This window comes from Pygocentrus nattereri, chromosome 20, assembly GCF_015220715.1.
Source record: "Pygocentrus nattereri isolate fPygNat1 chromosome 20, fPygNat1.pri, whole genome shotgun sequence".
Classification (NCBI taxonomy): domain Eukaryota; kingdom Metazoa; phylum Chordata; class Actinopteri; order Characiformes; family Serrasalmidae; genus Pygocentrus; species Pygocentrus nattereri.
In genome coordinates, this window is record NC_051230.1 from 27,331,804 (window position 1) to 27,349,002 (window position 17,199).

The 17,199-nt window shown below is 38.9% G+C and overlaps 1 protein-coding gene across 1 annotated transcript; it reads left to right on the forward strand.

Moving 5' to 3' along the window:
- Positions 1 to 6,813: 6,813 nt before the first annotated feature.
- Positions 6,814 to 15,345, forward strand: LOC108411924 (BOLA class I histocompatibility antigen, alpha chain BL3-7-like). The gene is made up of 6 exons (XM_017683726.2): positions 6,814 to 6,891; positions 8,994 to 9,260; positions 11,998 to 12,270; positions 12,611 to 12,904; positions 12,997 to 13,101; positions 15,244 to 15,345. The coding sequence occupies exons 1-6, from the start codon at positions 6,822 to 6,824 to the stop codon at positions 15,249 to 15,251; spliced, it is 1,017 nt and encodes a 338-aa protein (XP_017539215.1). The 5' UTR covers positions 6,814 to 6,821; the 3' UTR covers positions 15,252 to 15,345.
- The last annotated feature ends 1,854 nt before the right edge of the window (positions 15,346 to 17,199 follow it).

Genomic DNA, 17,199 nt, shown 5'->3' on the forward strand with positions numbered 1-17,199 from the left:
TACCACTTCATTATTACACTGGAAATGCCCACCTAATTTAAAGTGTAATTTTAATCCATCCATCCATCCTCCACCGCTTATCCGAATCCGGGTCACGGGGGCAGCAGCCTAAGCAAAGAGGCCCAGGCCTCCCTCTCCTCCGCCATCTCCTCCAGCTCTTCCGGAGGGATGCCAAGGTGTTCCCAAGACAGTTGAGAGATATAATGCCTCCAACGTGTCCTGGGTCTTCCCCGGGGTTTGTAGTTGTTATAAAGGTACGTTGTAATTACAGAATGGTATTAATCACTGTGATGTGATTAGGTTACCAACACATGCAAATGTATGTAAAACACACTTCCTTTACCTGCTGGAAAAGACTTCTGATCTGTTGTGTATCCAAAAGATACACTTGTGTAATAACATGAGGCAAAACTGAAGTTGATATACGTGTAATTACACAGCCTGTGCAGCTGTAATCTATCTTTAACAAAGACTAAATCATTAGTGTTTACAGGGTTGTTGCATACGATATTTATGTGTAACTACACAGTTATTAGAAACACTGTCAGGAGATTGTGAGTTCGATCCCTGGTAATGCTACAGCCATCCACAGCTGGGAGTCCAAGAAAGCACAATTGGCCTCGCTCTCTCTGGGTGGGTAGGATGGCCCGCCCTCTCCCCTTATCACTAAACGCGTATCAGAACTGGTGGTTGGTGCTTTCCTCCGAGCATGTTTGGCTGTCCAATGACGTTTTGTTACTGACGTTGTGTTAGTCAAAAAGAAGTGGTGGTTGGTTTCACAGGTCTTGGAGGAAGCCTGTGTTAGCCTTCACTCTCCTAGCATTGGTAGTATTGTGTGATTGGGGGGCAGTCCTAATTAGTGGGTGGAATTGGAGACAACTGAATTGGGGAGAAAACTGGGTAAAAATGCAAAAACAAAATGTAATTTAAAAAAATCATAATATAGTTCGATTTTCCCTCAGAGGCCTGTAATATTCTGAGCTACCGATATCCAGTCAATATGCATGGCCTACATTAGTAATCACGCTGTAGGTCTTGACATGATACATGTAGTACATTGTAGAAGGCCATTCTTAAAAATATGCTTAAAAATGGCTTTGTAGTGTCTTTCTTCATTTGTAAACATGATCCTGAGTGACATATAAAAATAACATCAATCAGCAATAAAAAACTGTATTAGTGTTACATTTTCAAAACACATAGCATTAGGAATATTAGAAACTCTCTATATAAAAAGAAATGCATCACTTTTTAATTTTGGTCTTGGCACATTGGGGCCAGACTAATAAAACTCGGTAGTTTTGTCTAGTAAGAAAGATGTTTTTTCATTAATAAAAAGCCATTTTCACGTTTGTGAAATTAAATCTTTTGTAATTCATTGCAAAATGAAAAACAGGACTGAAACCTAAAATAAAGTGGAATAAAGTCAAACGTAATTAGAAGGTCATATTCCTCTCACTTGGATTAAAAATTAAACCTACTTCAAACACCCAGGAGGAGGATTCATTACACACCGAATTTGATGCTTTTTTAAGTTGAAATTGTGTATTGTATTTTTTACTTTTAAACTCTGCTAAAGCAGCTCATCACTGTTTCTTTTTCTCCAGTCTCAGGACTAAAAACTGGTGAAATGTGTAAAAGGATTTGCAAAGGATAACAAACCCAGTCCTAGTGCGACTCCTAGTGGCTCTATCGACCTTCAATTTTGTAGGTGTTTTAGTTTAACAAGGTTACACATAACAAAGTCATGGGTGTTAGTGGGTTTGAAAGAGCTACTGCAGTTATAACATCCACTTAGTTTTCAAAAAGGAAACAAAATGTCACATTAAACTCGGATCAGCCCAATACACTCTAACACACCACAGGACATTTTTCCACGTCACCTCAGTCCATGTTAAATGAGCTCAAGCCCAGAGAAAGTGGCAGCATTTCTAAATCATTTATATTTGGTTTCTTCTTTGCATGCCAAAGACAATAATTTTCATAATTTTCATAATTCAATAATAATTCATAATCCTGAGTCCATGCAGTGATTTCTGTTTTAATGCAGTGCTGCCTGAGGGCCCAAGATAGTATTGGTTTTTAGCCTTGTCCCTTGCATACAGAGATTTCTCTGAATTTTCAGAAATTTTTAATGATATTATGTGCTGTAAATGATGAAACCCCCAAGGTCTTTGTTATTTTACATTGATAAAAGTTCTTGAATTTTTTTTGTCTAGAAAGAAATAAATTTTTATTAATAAAATACCATTTTCACATGTCTAAATTTAGTTCCTTTGGAATTCATTCCACATTGCAAAAACAAATAAAAGTGAAACATGTAATTAAATTTAAATCAAATTTCTCTTCAGTCATTTGGATTAAAGATAAACCTACTTCAAAAAACCAGGAGGACGATTCATTACTCACTGAATTTGACGCTGTTTTAAGGTGAAAGTGTCTGAAACTCTGAGATGAATGGTATAGTGTAGGGTGCTTGCCCTGGTCAGGGATTGAACCCCAGTCTACAGCATAGAAGGCAAAGGTGTTAACCACTACACTAGCCAACCATACCTTCATCTGTAACACCTAAATTTGCATTTCTTAAAACAAACATTTAAGGCAATGAGAAATCCTCCTCTTGTGGTCCTACAACCGCAATTAGAAGGTTTGTGGTGCTGCTTCATCCAAACAGACCAAACTGTGCCTTTTAAATGTGTTGGCTAATCAACTGAAGTGGGTGAACATACGTAACTTGTTGATCACTTGCATGTGTAACTTAACCTGTGAAAACATTGTAGAAAATATAATTAATTCCACATCAGCTTCTCACAGTCAGATTCCCATCAGAACAGTTCAGGTGTTATGTTTTTGTGTGTTATGATATGAATCAATACTGTCATACTTATATCAAGGCCACAATTTTTCCTGGTGATGTGTTTCATGGATGCACCCCATTTTTTCTCTCTCTCCAGTCTCTCCTTAGGTGTCTTTGTTTCAGAAGGACTCTTCTTTTGTCAGTGGTGTGTCATGCTACAGGTTTCTTCCCCAAAGCAGTGATGATCTCCTGGCAGAAGAATGGAGAGGATCTGCATGAGGACGTGGAGCTACCTAACCAGGTAAGACACTACCTAACCAGGATGGAACCTTCCAAAAGAGGAGCGTTCTGATTGTCTCACTTGAGGAGCTGAACAAACACCACTACACCTGCATCATAAAGCATAGCAGCCTGGAGAAGAAGTCATTCTGTTCAACTCTTTTTACTGTAGGTTTTTAATTACATACATTTTAAAGCAATAATTCCATTCTAATGCAACATACACGTCTGAAGTTGATATTTATTGATCTCTATTTCAGAGTCCAGACCTGTCAGCCCTGGTTCAGGTACTTCAGCAGTTTTACATTTTTGTGCTCATCTTTTATTATTTAATGCTCTTTCATGTCTCAGATCGCACAATCTGACCGAGTCTCCTTATCAACCACCTCCAGCACTGCATCTGAATAAAGCTCTGGGGTAATATATCACACTGATGAAACACTGCTGTATGATCTGTATGCCACTGTACTTTATTAACCATACACTGCTTGAGAGTCAGTGTCACTTCAGTACTTTAATACTGCACCCGAAGGATTTCATTGATAACAGTCTTCATGCATTTCTCTACCGTTATATGCAAACATTTGTGCATATAAAACTATGTAAAGCATAAAGTTATGTTTTATATTTTATGTTTCATGTTAAATAATCATCAGTCATGTACTAAAAGTTGCCTAAAAATGTCATATTGAAGCATGTTCTCTGTAGAGTGTGTTACCATCTTTTTAAATTAGAAAATGAACAAAACATGCCAATCGAGTGGGGGCATTCAAACTTTGTCAAGATGAGTCAAAATGTCGACTTATTGTATTCATTCAGTGATTCACTGAATTTACTGTATATGTAGATGTTTTATAAGCAAATGTGTAAAGATGTAAATATGTAGAAATATGGAAATAGTTCTATTTCCATTTTATTTTCTATGTAAAATATAGAAACAGTGACAGATATGAACACTTATAACTGCCAGCTTGCATTTCTGCTACTACTGACTACAGTGGCTATTCTATTCTATTCTTGAAGGCACCACATTGAGACATGCAAACTCATTAACAGCAATTAGTGAAGTGAAACTAAAGCAAATATCAGTGAAACATGAAACATTCCATAAAACACTAACATGAAAGTGAAGCATTGTGGTGCACTTTGAGAATAAATTACCAGTACAAGTCATGTAGTGGTCACTTTGCTCAAAAGGCCTTTTGAAAATTCTAGATGTCACTGACTGTGAACACAAGCCCCAGATATGTGGTTCTAGCATGACACTAATATCAGCAAAACTTGGTATCAGCTTTATTTTCCACTTTTAAACTCAGCTAAAGCAGCTCATCTCATTTTTTTTCTCCAGTATCAGGACTAAAAACTGGTGAAATGTGTAAAAGGATTTGCAGAGGATAACAAATCCAGTGCTAGGGCAACTCTTTACCAACAAAGGTCACAGATAACAAAGTCATGGGTGTTAATGGGTTTGCAAGAGCTTCTGACACATTATCACCATGTCAGTATCACTGCAGTGCTCAGATTGATCCACCACCCAAATTATACCTGCTCTGTGGAGGTCCTGGATATTGAAGAACAGGGTAACAAAGTACACAGAAAATCAGATGGACAACAGTCTGCAATTGTAGAACTACAATGTCTTCTTATATGGTAAGAGGAACTGATAAAATACTTTTTTTTAAAATACCAAATGTATTTATGATGTGATGATACATCTTAAAAGATATACAGAAAAATACTGACTGCATAATATTACACCTGCATTACAGGCGTGGTTATCTCTCACGTGCTGCTCAAATCACAGAGATGAGGATGAGGAGTGAACTCTCTTCACTTGCTCAGATAAAGGCAGCAGCACAGGTAGTGGTCATGATGAAAGAGCATCTGCAGCTGTAAGATAAGATAGACTATTATCCCACTGGAGGAAATTTGCATTGTTACAGCAGAATACACAGTAAGTAGATAAAAAGCAGTAAGTACACAAAGATGTGCATCATGCAAAACACAAAATATAAGATGTACTATAGAAATAAATAAATAACCAAGCAAGGTGTCTGTTAGCACAAAAATATAAAAAATAAAAATTGAAGTAATAAAAGGGCGGCAATGTGGCGCGGTGGGTAGCGCTGTTGCCTCACAGTGAGGAGGGCCTGGGTTCGATTCCCCAACCGGGTGACCGGGGTCCTCTCTGTGTGGAGTTTGCATGTTCTTGCCATGATTGGCCTGTTCGTGTTTTGGTTTAGTCCATGTGCGTTTGTTTTGGTATCTATAGTCCTGCCCCTCGTTTTGTAACTCCGCCCCTGATTATTTTCACCTGTCCCTCGTTTTCCCTGTATACTTAAGCCCTGTGTTTGCCAGTCTTTGTTTGATGTCTCGGTCTCCGTTTGTTGTGTTGATTCTGGTTTTTGTCATGTCTGTCCCCCGATCTGTCCGTGTTGGCTATATGAACCTGGACTGTTTTGACCACGACCCTGGATTTGCCACTATTATATCTCGCTTATCTCAGCACATGCATCCGCCTCCTCGCTCCCCGTTACAGTTCTCCCCATGTCTGCATGGGTTTCCTCCGGGTTCTCCGGTTTCCTCCTAATGTCCAAAGATATGCAGTCAGGCCAATTGGACATGCTAAATTGCCCCTGGGTGCGAGTGTCTGTCTGTCTGTCTGCAAAGGACTGGCGACCTGTCTAGGGTGTATCCTGCCTTCCGCCCGATGACCGCTGGGATAGGCTCCAGCACCTGCTAACTGCTAAACACTAATAACAGCAGGCGACAAATTTTGAACTCACTTCCACTGCAAACTAAACCATGTCTCAAGTTTCTCCAGAGGGAAATGACTTCTTCTCCACCACAGCCTTACACTCAAATATTGTCAGGAGTGGTGAGTTGAGCGCAGGGCTGGAAAAGCTAGTTGTGTTTCTGGAGGAATCAATGTAAATAAACAGCCAGAATAAAATGAAGATTAACTGAAGTGTAAACATTAAACAGCAGAATTTACATACCAGGTACAGGTAACAGGTAAACTGTTCTGTGAGGGAGACGTTTGGTAAATCAGCAGCTGCAGCACTGTTCAGGTCTACTTTCAGTTCTGAAATCCACCTGGAGAGTTCACCTGATCCTACCAACATGTGATGTTGCACTGCTTCACTAAATCTGGCTGCGTGGGGGCTGGCATTTATAACACCCTGACTGGGTTGCCATATTGGTGAAAAACACTGCAGACTTGTAGAGAAGGCAAATAAAGAGCAAATAAAGATCATTTGGTCTTAAGTGTTAAAGTGTTTGTTACAGCTTGCACTACTTTTAGGATAATTTGACAAACTTTTCTACAGTGAATGAAAAAACTTATTACATCAGAAAAACAGAAAGGTATATTTATGCTGTATAGAAACAAATTAAGTAATAAAAACTTCCTCCATTTGACATCATCTAGCAGAGAAAAAGTCACAGATACTGTAAATGTGACTCTAGCTGATCTACATTATTGGGCCACATGTTCTCTTCCACATCACACCTGATGTCCTCTATTGTTTATACGTGTTAATAAGCATGAGCTTTGCTCATAATGCACTGCCCATTGTGAACAAACAAACTCTAGAAGCGACCCCTTTTTATAAATGCTCAGTGTCTGAGCTGGACTGAGAAGAGGAATTAAACCTATCTGGCAACCCTGCTAATTTCCTCAGTAGTGAGTTTAATTGTATGAGAGAGAACTAAACCAGTTCTGTAAATGTCTGCAGCGCTGATAATGGATTACTGTACAGCGATGAAGAAAAGCCTGGTTATCCTCACAGTTTATATTCAGCTAACATCAGCAGGTCAGTCTGTTTCTGTACATCTATCAGTCAGTCTGTAAACTCTCATATCCTGGTTAACCTCATCAAAGACCTGTATGTGTGAATCTTAAAATGACTGTTTAAAGTTTGGATTGATAACTTTCACCTTCATCGCTTATTAACATCAGTTTGTTATTGATTAGGATGTTGATTTTCTAGATACCTGGTACTGTTTTCTTTCTACTGAGTAAATCATTCATTACAGTGAGATGGTTGCAGTTTGTGCAGATAGAGACAATTGAAAGAGCTCTTATGTGGGATGGACTTCGTGAACTTCATTTTCCACCCTGAAATGAAGATCTCTGTACTTTTGCACTCTGAGCTCAAACAAAGTGCCTGTACATGTGGGGCAGGGGTTTACATTATTTTTACCACCGCTAAGGAACGTTTTCACCTCTCTTTTTCAAAACTCTTCGCACAGTTAAGACAACAACACTTTGTTTGGACCAGACAATGAACAGTTTGCTCTTTGTTAAGGGCAGACTGCATTCAGTGACCACAGTTTCCAAAGGTCTTTAAATCTCTTCTCAGTTTCAGACTTGAACAGAACTGAGAATTTCTGTAGCTCAGCTCACCTACACTGTTACACAGAACATGAAAATAAACTGCATATCAATTTACTCAAACAGGAATACTGTATCAGACAATCAAAACTCAAGTAATGATAATGTTTATAGTGACAAAGTGACAGCTGATAAACAGGCCAAACACAGCTGATTACCGGCTGAGCTGAAGCCCAACACATATATACAAAGGGGGCCACTTTTGGAGTCATTCTGTTCACAGTGGACAGTCTATCATGAGCACAGCACATGACAAAATCTAATATTTCCAGGAGATAGAAAAAACATAAAAAAACATAATTTACTTTTAATGTAAGTCAGTGGAACCAGCCTTTGTTCCCCCAAGTATATTATGGCCATTTCTATTGGTCCATTCTTCATCAAATATACACAATGTGAAGGACAACAGGCATTCCCAAATTATGTGAAAAACTGAAAAATGACAAAAATGGAAATGTGAGGTTTTGTTCCAACAGCAAGGATATACACTAACCCACCACTTTATTAGGTACACCTGTTCAATTGCTTGTTAACACAAATAGCTAATCAGCCAATCACACAGCCTCAACTCAATACATTTAAGCATGTAGAGGTGGTCAAGACAACTTGCTGAAGTGCAGACCGAGCATCAGAATGGGGAAGAAAGGTGATTTAAGGGACTTTGAACGTGGCGTGGTTGTTGGTGCCAGACGGGCTGGTCTGAGTATTTCAGAAACTGCTGATCTGCTGGGATTTTCACACACAACCATCTCTAGTGCTCACAGAGAATGTTCTGAAAAAGAAAAAATATCCAGTGAGCGGTCAGTTGTGTGGATGAAAATGCCTTGTTGATGTGAAAGGTCAGAGGAGAATGGGCAGACAGGTTCCAGATGATAGAAAATGTAACTCAAATAACCAATCAAAATCTCTGAGGAACGTTTTTAACACCTTGTAGAAAGTTTGCCACGAAGAATTAAGGCAGTTCTGAAGGCAAAAGGGGGTCCAACCTTTTACTAGCAAGGTGTACCTAATAAAGTGGCCGGTGAGTGTATATAGCAGCAATTTTCTAACTGCTTTTATTTAACACAAATAAATCTTATCATTGGCACGATGCAAAGCAGAAAAATTTGTTTAGATGAACAAAATGCATGTTTTTCATCCATTTAAACTTCAAGAATACTTGAAACACCTGTTCCACTGTTTACAGCATTGATGGACTAATAACAATGTGAAATAAAATTACAGAGCAAATAACTCTTCATAAGTTCATAGATTCACTTAGAACAGTGCCTCCAACATTTCTTAGTGGTGTTTGGGTGACTGTGATGTGATTGGTAAAATCTTCATGTTATAAGAACTGTAGTCTTTATGTTGTGATGGAGTGAGTTGATTGTGATATTTCTGCAGTGCTTTTGTAGCATTTTGAGTATTAAATGAACTGCTGAGCTGTGTTTCTGCAGAGAGGGGTGTGAAAAGTTTTGAAAAAAGTGAACTTGGCAATGAAACATGCAGTTTTAAAAAGCGTCTGTTGCTCTGTTTCAGTCTCCCACTCTCTGCAGTACATCTACACTGCAGTTACACCAGGAATAAACTTCCCAGAGTTCACTGCTGTAGGTCTGGTGGATGAAGAGCAGATTGATTACTATGACAGTTACATCAGGAAGTTGATCCCAAAGACAGTCTGGATAAAGAAGATTGCTAATAATGATCCAGAGTACTGGAACACTGGGGCACGGGTTCTGCAGGCTAATCAGGAGGTCTTCAAAGTCAATGTGGGTATTCTGATGCAGCGCTTCAATCAGACTGAAGGTGAGTATGAACACATTGAGAGTGTTCTGGCCTTTATTGATAGTGTATTACCTTTTGCCACTAGGCGGCACAATTACTTAGTACTCCTTGCCACTAGGTGATGCAATTTCCTGCTTCTTCTATGGTAGCAGAGCACATTGTGAGCACGGCATTGCACAGCTTACTGTTCTAATAAACATCTCCTTCCACCCTGCATGCAATCATTTATCCAAGCATTGTCTGTATATGCAGATGCAATATAGTAGATGCAATATTATCATGCTAAAGTTTGATATTAGTAATTTATTTGATGTTGAAAATGTGAGTGATTGTATATTATTAAGCCTCCTAGCTGTTAAACATAGCGAGCAAGGCAACTGATTGTGCAGGATGTATTTGCAATAGTGTATGTTCATTTGAACCATTTGTGTGTTGTAGTTTTACTGAGTTCCAAGCGCACTCTTCCATTCAGTGGTGACAACAAATAAATCCATTTAAAGCTCAAGAGTGTTTGGACAAGTTATCTATCTGCCTAGCTGAAGAAGCGGGGTTTTCAAGTGAGGGCAGAATAGTAAAAAGACATTCATCTGTGATTGCAACCTTTGATGAATGAGATCTTCCTGAGCATGTGCAAAATGTCTGCTGAGGAAAGAAAAGACTTGGAGGTGAGGTCCACTTGCTCACGTTCCTGAGCAAATGAAATCATCTAAAAGTTCTCAAAGGTGAATGTCAAAGAAACACGCATTGAGGCTACTTTGGAAGCGCTAAAAGAGGAAAAGGAATCTGAAGCTGCATTGGCAGAGGCAACCGTCTTTGAAGCAGCAGCAGATGTAACCATTTCAGAACGACTCTCTAGGAGTGGTATCACTCAACGCAGTCCACCAATTGATTCGCTGGAAAGAACAAAGAATTATGTTCGTGATCAGATGTCTGGTGTAGCACCAAACAGTGATGATTCACTGTATAATGAAGGTGAGCTACTACTTCAGACTGACTATGTCCAATCAGGTCATTCATTTCCAGTAGACGGGCTCTTAGTTCATATTCCACAGCAGACCAATCCTCATTCAGGTGGTCTCCTGAAAGCTGAAGAGGAAACTGACCTAGAGCAAACACTTAGTAACATATCAGCCTCCAGATCACATGGTCCATGTTTACCTGATCACAGTCTGCGTAATATTGTACATTCACCTGGTGCAGAACAAAAGCAAGGTGCCTCATGTGCTCCTCCCTCAAGTGTAGTAGACTTGGCAAAATACTTAGCTCGATGTGACCTACTCACCGGTGGACTAGAGAAATTCAATGACAAGCCTGAACATTATTGGTCTTGGAAGTCAACATTCTGCAATGCCATTGATGTTTTAGCTCCAAACCATTCAGAAGAGCTTGACCTCCTAGTCAAATGGCTTGGACCTGATTCTGCAGAGCACGTCAAGAGAATAAGATCAGTTCACATTAGGTACCCTGCAGTAGCACTCAATATGGTATGGCAAAGGCTAGAAGAGTTCTATGGGTCGACAGAAGCCATGGAAACAGCCTTGTTTAACAAGTTGGAACGCTTCCCAAAAATCTCCAGTAAAGATCCTTAATGTCTACGGGAATTATGAGACCTGCTCCTCGAAATGTCTGCTAAAGCCGAAGGGTATCTGCCTGGCTTGTGATATCTGGATACTGCACGTACTGCAGGTATACATCCCATTCTGGAGAAGCTGCCATTTAGTATTAAAGAGAAGTGGATGGTACAGGGAAAACTAGGAACACCATGTCAGCTTTCCACTTTTTTCATTCTTCTCCAGCTTATTCGTGCTGAAGCAAAAATGAGAAACACAGCTTTCAACTTACTAGCAGCAACACAGCACTGCTCAAGACAGAGAGGTTCCAAAGAGGAAGGGTACGCAATCCTATAATGGTGCATTAGACAGAATTGGACAGTGCCATCAAGAATGATGAGAGGGGTGTGACAAAGAGGTTTGAAGACCCCAAAAGAAACTGTCCCCTTTACAAGAAACCGCACCTGTTGCGTAAGTGTAGAGGCTTTCGTGAGAAGTCTCTCGAGGAAAGGAAAACTTTCTTTTTTCGTTTGGACAAGTTATCTATCTGCCTAGCTGAAGAAGTGGGGTTTTCAAGTGAGGGCAGAATAGAGAGCTTATATAGTACTGAACACCAGCTCTACAGTAACACCTCATCCATGACTATATAAAAATCTACTCTGACCTGAAATCCAGCCCAGGTACTGACCATCTGAAGAGTTCTTCCAGAAGAGTTCATCTTGAGCTCTATTGTTAAAAATGCACAGTCCATTATGAGCCCAGTGCATAATAAGTAAGTTCTTATTCATACATGTAAAAAGAGCACATCTGGCCAAATTATGCAGCTGTTTTAATATGAAGTCCAGTATTGTTGGTTTCTTTTCATTACTATACAGTAAGTAGAGTTTTGTAGTGATTTAGTGATGTGAGATTTTTTTCATTCACTGTAAAAATAGTCTGTTGCTTCAGTGCTTTTCTTGTGTTAATAAATAATTTAACCTTTTTTCTTAAAATACTTTCAATGAGACACTTCAACTTCTGCTTTTTTTGCACATTTTACAGTGTTGTTTACATGATCCGCCAAATAATCATAAAATAATTACAACACAAACTATGGTCAGTTTGACCAGATGAAATTTCATTTAATGTTCCTCATGAAAAAGCACTCAGTACATGAATCGTTACAGTCATACTTTATTTCTTTGTTTACTATGTTGGTGTTTCTGCAGGGGTACACACAGTTCAGATGATGTACGGCTGTGAACAGGACAGTAATGGAAATAAAAGCGGATATTGGCAGTATAGCTATGATGGAGAAGACTATATCAGTCTGGATGTGGATACTCTCACCTGGACTGCAGCTAACGCTAAAGCTGTTATTACCAAACACAAGTGGGAGGCGGTGGGTGAAGCCAAGTTCCAGAAGACCTATTTGGAGAACAACTGTACTGAGTGGTTACAGAAGTATATGGAATATGGCAGATCCACTCTGGAGAGGAAAGGTACAGTGATCTGTTACATTCAAAGTCACTAGTTAAGTTGAAATATCTACTATATAAGTTGAAGCTACTATATGACATGGCATAAGCATTTATGAAATACCATAAATAAAGGAATGGAAACATGGTTAAAATGTATTGTAAGAATTATAACTAGCCTATTTAATGTGTTCTTGCTCAATCTATGAATGAGAAGACAGTGTTCTGAGAAAAGGCTCAAAGAGTGAATCACAGATGTTTTAATATCTGCAATATTAATATATCTGGTAGTGTTAATATGTTTAACGTGTAAATGAGACCATTAATTATAAAGCACTTTGATTTTCAATTTTACTCTTTCCAGTCTCTCCTGAGGTGTCTCTGTTCCAGAAGGACTCTTCTTCTCCACTGGTGTGTCACGCTACAGGTTTCTTCCCCAAAGCAGTGAAGCTCTCCTGGCAGAAGAATGGAGAGGATCTGAATGAGGATGTGGAGCTCAGAGAGACGCTACCCAACCAGGATGGAACCTTCCAGAAGAGGAGCATTCTGACTGTCTCACCTGAGGAGCTGAACAAACACAACTACACCTGCATCATTCAGCACAGCAGCCTGGAGAAGAAGATGGTGCTACAAGAATTTGATCTCAGAGTTCTTTTAGGTAGAAGAGAACATTTACATGAAGGTAAAGTAACTGAAAGTAACTGTTCAATTGCAACATTTATTCTACTGATGTCCTGATGTAACTCTCAGGTGATTCAGATGGAGGGTCAGATGGCATCTTCCTTGGTGCAGCCGTGGTTGTTCTCCTAATCGTCCTCAGTGGCTGTGCTGGATTTATCATTTGGAAGAACTCTGGTAAGAGCAGAGAGATGGACATATTGAGCCAGAACACAGATTTCTTACACACAGTTCTCAAGAACACCACATTCAGTAAAATGGATTTCAAGTTTTTATCAGCTTGCAGGTGAGTATTCACATTGTGGGATTATTGGAGAAGACTGAACTCTGGTTGATGTCCCATCTGTTTGTTGTGCAACTCTTCCATTGGAAAACATATATGTTTTTTTTTTGTTTTTTTTTTTTTTGGTTTGTTGTTTTTTTTCCTTTTTTGGGAGGTGATGTCAGGTGGAGATACAGTTCTCTGGTGGAGTTGTGCATTTTGGATACTACGAATGTTTCCCTGAGCCTGGTCCACCTCTGAAGACTAGGAAAGCTTTAGTTAGTTTTTTTTTTTATTAGGTATGGAGGAACCAGAGTTTCTCAGAACCCATGAAAAGTATGTGTAAGGACCCTGACAGAGAGGCTGCGTGTGTTTGTCAAGTTACGGCAATTGGCAAGATAGGTGAATATTTATAATAAATTGTAACTATGTATTATGTACTATGTATACAGTTGGGGATTGCTTGTAGGAATGTTACAGTTTAATTCCACAATGTGCAAACACAGTTGGCTGATGGTTCTGAATTCAATTCTACATCTGAAAGTCTACATCAGTCTGATGAAGGGTCCAATCTAAACCCTTTGAGACAGCTTAAAGTTCGATGTAAATGTAGTGTATGCCACCACCAAATTGCTGGAGTGCTTTCATCTGACCATTGTTGAGATCTTATTGTTTGGAACTTGTAGCTGGTTAGGAGGAAGGTCTCCCCAGTTACTACTTGCTATTCATGGTGTAGTGCAGGAGAATGTTGGTTTTAGCTTAAATGAACTTGATTGCTTGTACAGTTTGATGGCCGACTGCATTTGCAGATGATAATTGAAGTACTGCTAGTCCTCTGGAGAATGTGTTGTATTATGTAAGTGGTTTTTGTTATAGGTTAAATCAAGCTCATGCAGTGGCTCAAAACAATTAAGAAAGGCTCAGATAAAAATCCCGTATATTTTTAATCCAAAAGCTACATTTTGAACTAGGAGATCAAGTGTGGGCTTTATAATCTGTTTTAAACAGTCCCTTTCAAGCAAATGTGCTGGTCTACATATCATTGCCATGATTCTTCCAGGGCAGAATTACTTGTTAAATACTCCATATCAGTGGAAGAAGGTACAAGTTAATCATGTTAACTTGCTTATCATTCTTCCATACCTTGGCTTAGTCCCTATTCCATTCCATGGCTTAATACCTTTTCTTCTGAGCTAGATGAAGGTTTGATTTTTACAAATTATGGTTGGACGATTGTGATGGTGTGAATGTTAAGATGACCTTCAACTACCCATTAATACTGAAAATCAAGCCATATTAGCTATATTTCACATTTAACAGAATAGAAGAAACGTGATGATTGTATGTAGATTGTAGATTGTATTGCTAGAGATTGGCCACATTTGTAATTATGTTTGCAAATACCATTGGCATGCATTTCAGTGTTAAGCGAATCAGGTGTTGATTGGAATGCACGGGTGTGAAGCTTACCTGGATGATGTCATCATGTATGACTGTACATAACTGCAAGCAGCTAATTGAACTATCTTTGCTAAATGTGAATTTGGAAATATTACAGTGACTTATTTGGGGGAAAAAAATAATTAGTTATAGACAGGTGAGGCCTGTGGATGCTAAGGTTGAATCATTTGCCTACGTCAATTTATTTAAGTATGGTCATGTATTATTGCCCCAGATTTCCTTAAACCTTTTGGTCTGCAGTAGATGCCAGTAAATCTGGGGTGGGAGCTGTTCTTCTGCAGGTCGACCCTAAGGCAACTGAATACCTTGTGTTTAAGTGACAATAGGAGGCATACTCTACAACTGACAGAGAAGCTCTTATCTATTTATGTGGGTTTATTTGTTGCTCCTGTCACTGTATCTAACAATCATCATATGCTCTATAAACACAAGAGGATTAAGGACCAGAACCAGAAGATCATGCAGTGGAGTTTAAACTTACAGCCATTTAATTTACACACCAGGCATATTCGAGGCAGGGTAACATCAATTCTTTGTATTTAAGTTTAAAAAAAATAAATAATCAGCCATGTTTTTTGTCTCTTCTGTGTCTCCAGGTGATTGATATGAAGTAACAAGAGAAAAGGAGATGCCTTTTGTTAGGACGCTTGAATCACACACTGGAATTTAGCATGTTGGATTTGGATACATTACTGCCCTTGTCCTAAAGTTTAGATATTCCTTTATGATTAAGTTTTTGGTCTTTAATAAATGTTACATACACATCTCTTCTATTACATTGTGTTTGGCCTCCTTTTTATACCTCAGTCTTTAATAAGTTGGCCATAATAATGTACATACATTACACATTTTATAACACATAATTCCATTATGTTGAGCTCTATGTAATTACTATTTTTTCTATGTGTGTGTATACACCAACTGGCCACTTCATTACGTAAATCTTTTTTTTTTTCTACATTCACTGCCCATTTTTCCCTGTTCTTCAGAGATCTGGACCACCACAGAGCAGGTATTATCTGGTTAGTGGATCGTTCTCGGCACTGCAGTAACACTGACGTGGTGGTGTCTTTGTCTGTTGCGCTGGTACGAGCTTTTATACAAGGTGATTAAAAAAGATTCACCCAATTTCAAAATGATTATTTCACTTGTAAATAATTATAGAACAATAATGAATTGTAAATGGTGTAAGTGAGCACAAAGTTTGTGTAAATTTACAAGAGGTCAATGTGAACCTTCTCCATGTAAGGGGGAGTGAGGATGAGGTGGATGTAAGTGTGGAGAAAAGCAACGTTTATTATGAGCAAATCCAGGGTCATGGTCGATACAGTCCAGGGTCATGGAGCCAACACGTAGAGATCGATGGGCAGACATACTCAAAGAACATACAAATATCCAACACAATCCAACATCAAACATTCAGTACAAAGACCAACATACATCCATACAAAGACCTGCACCCACCCAGGGGAAAACACAGGGCTCAAATACAAGAGGGCTAACAACAGATAACAGGACTCCGGTGGGAACACAGGCAGGAATAATCAGGGGCGGAGTCACAAAACAAGGGGCTGGACTGGGAACCAAAACAAAAAGCACATGGACTAGACCAAAACACAACACAAACACAAGGCCAGGACTGGGAGGGGCCAATCGTGACACTCCACCTGTACAGGCAACATCAAAATATGACAGAAACACTGTTGTAAAAATATGGCACTTTGAAATTGGATGAATCTTTTTGAATCACCCTGTATTATGAAACACACACAGTCAGTGCTTAAATAGTCATAAGAAGTCTGGACCTGTGGAAGGTCACCTACACTGAATGACTGATATACTTTACATTCAATGCTCAGCTGCACAAACTCAACCCAACTAAAAACAGCAGTGAGGAAGCTTTGGGGGCTGAACAGGAAGATGCATAAGTTATACTATATTCTATTAAGAACATAAACAAATGAAGGAAAGATGAAGCCCCCAAAAGCAGAATAATCCCTCCCCAACTGTTGTGTCTTATATAGTCTACCAACTATTATCACCCACCCTCAAACTCTGAAAAGGCTGGAAACAAATTTCCTTGAGTAGTATTTTAATTATAGCAACACTTTACAATTCTCCTAGTGGCTACACAAATAAATAAAAAATAAATAAATAAATATTGTGCCCTGAATTTACTTTTTCACTATGCATGGGCAATCATGTAATTCCTATAAGGGAGCTTTTAGAGGTAGGGGTCTAGTTCCTATCACCACCACTGTGAACAAGCACTCTGTAAGTTTCTCTAGAATGGAGTTTTTCACACCAAACCAAACTATACTGTGCTGTATTGTACCTTACTGTGCTATACTATACTATACTATACTATACTATACTATACTATACTATACTATACTATACTATACTATCCCTTGTGTGGTTTTCAGGTCTGTAGGACCCATTTTCAGTGTTTACAAAAAAAAAATGCAATCTTAAACCCCATTTCCAAAAAAGGTTGAGACACTGTGCAAAATGTGAATAAAAAAGAAATGCAACGATGTGCAAATCATTTA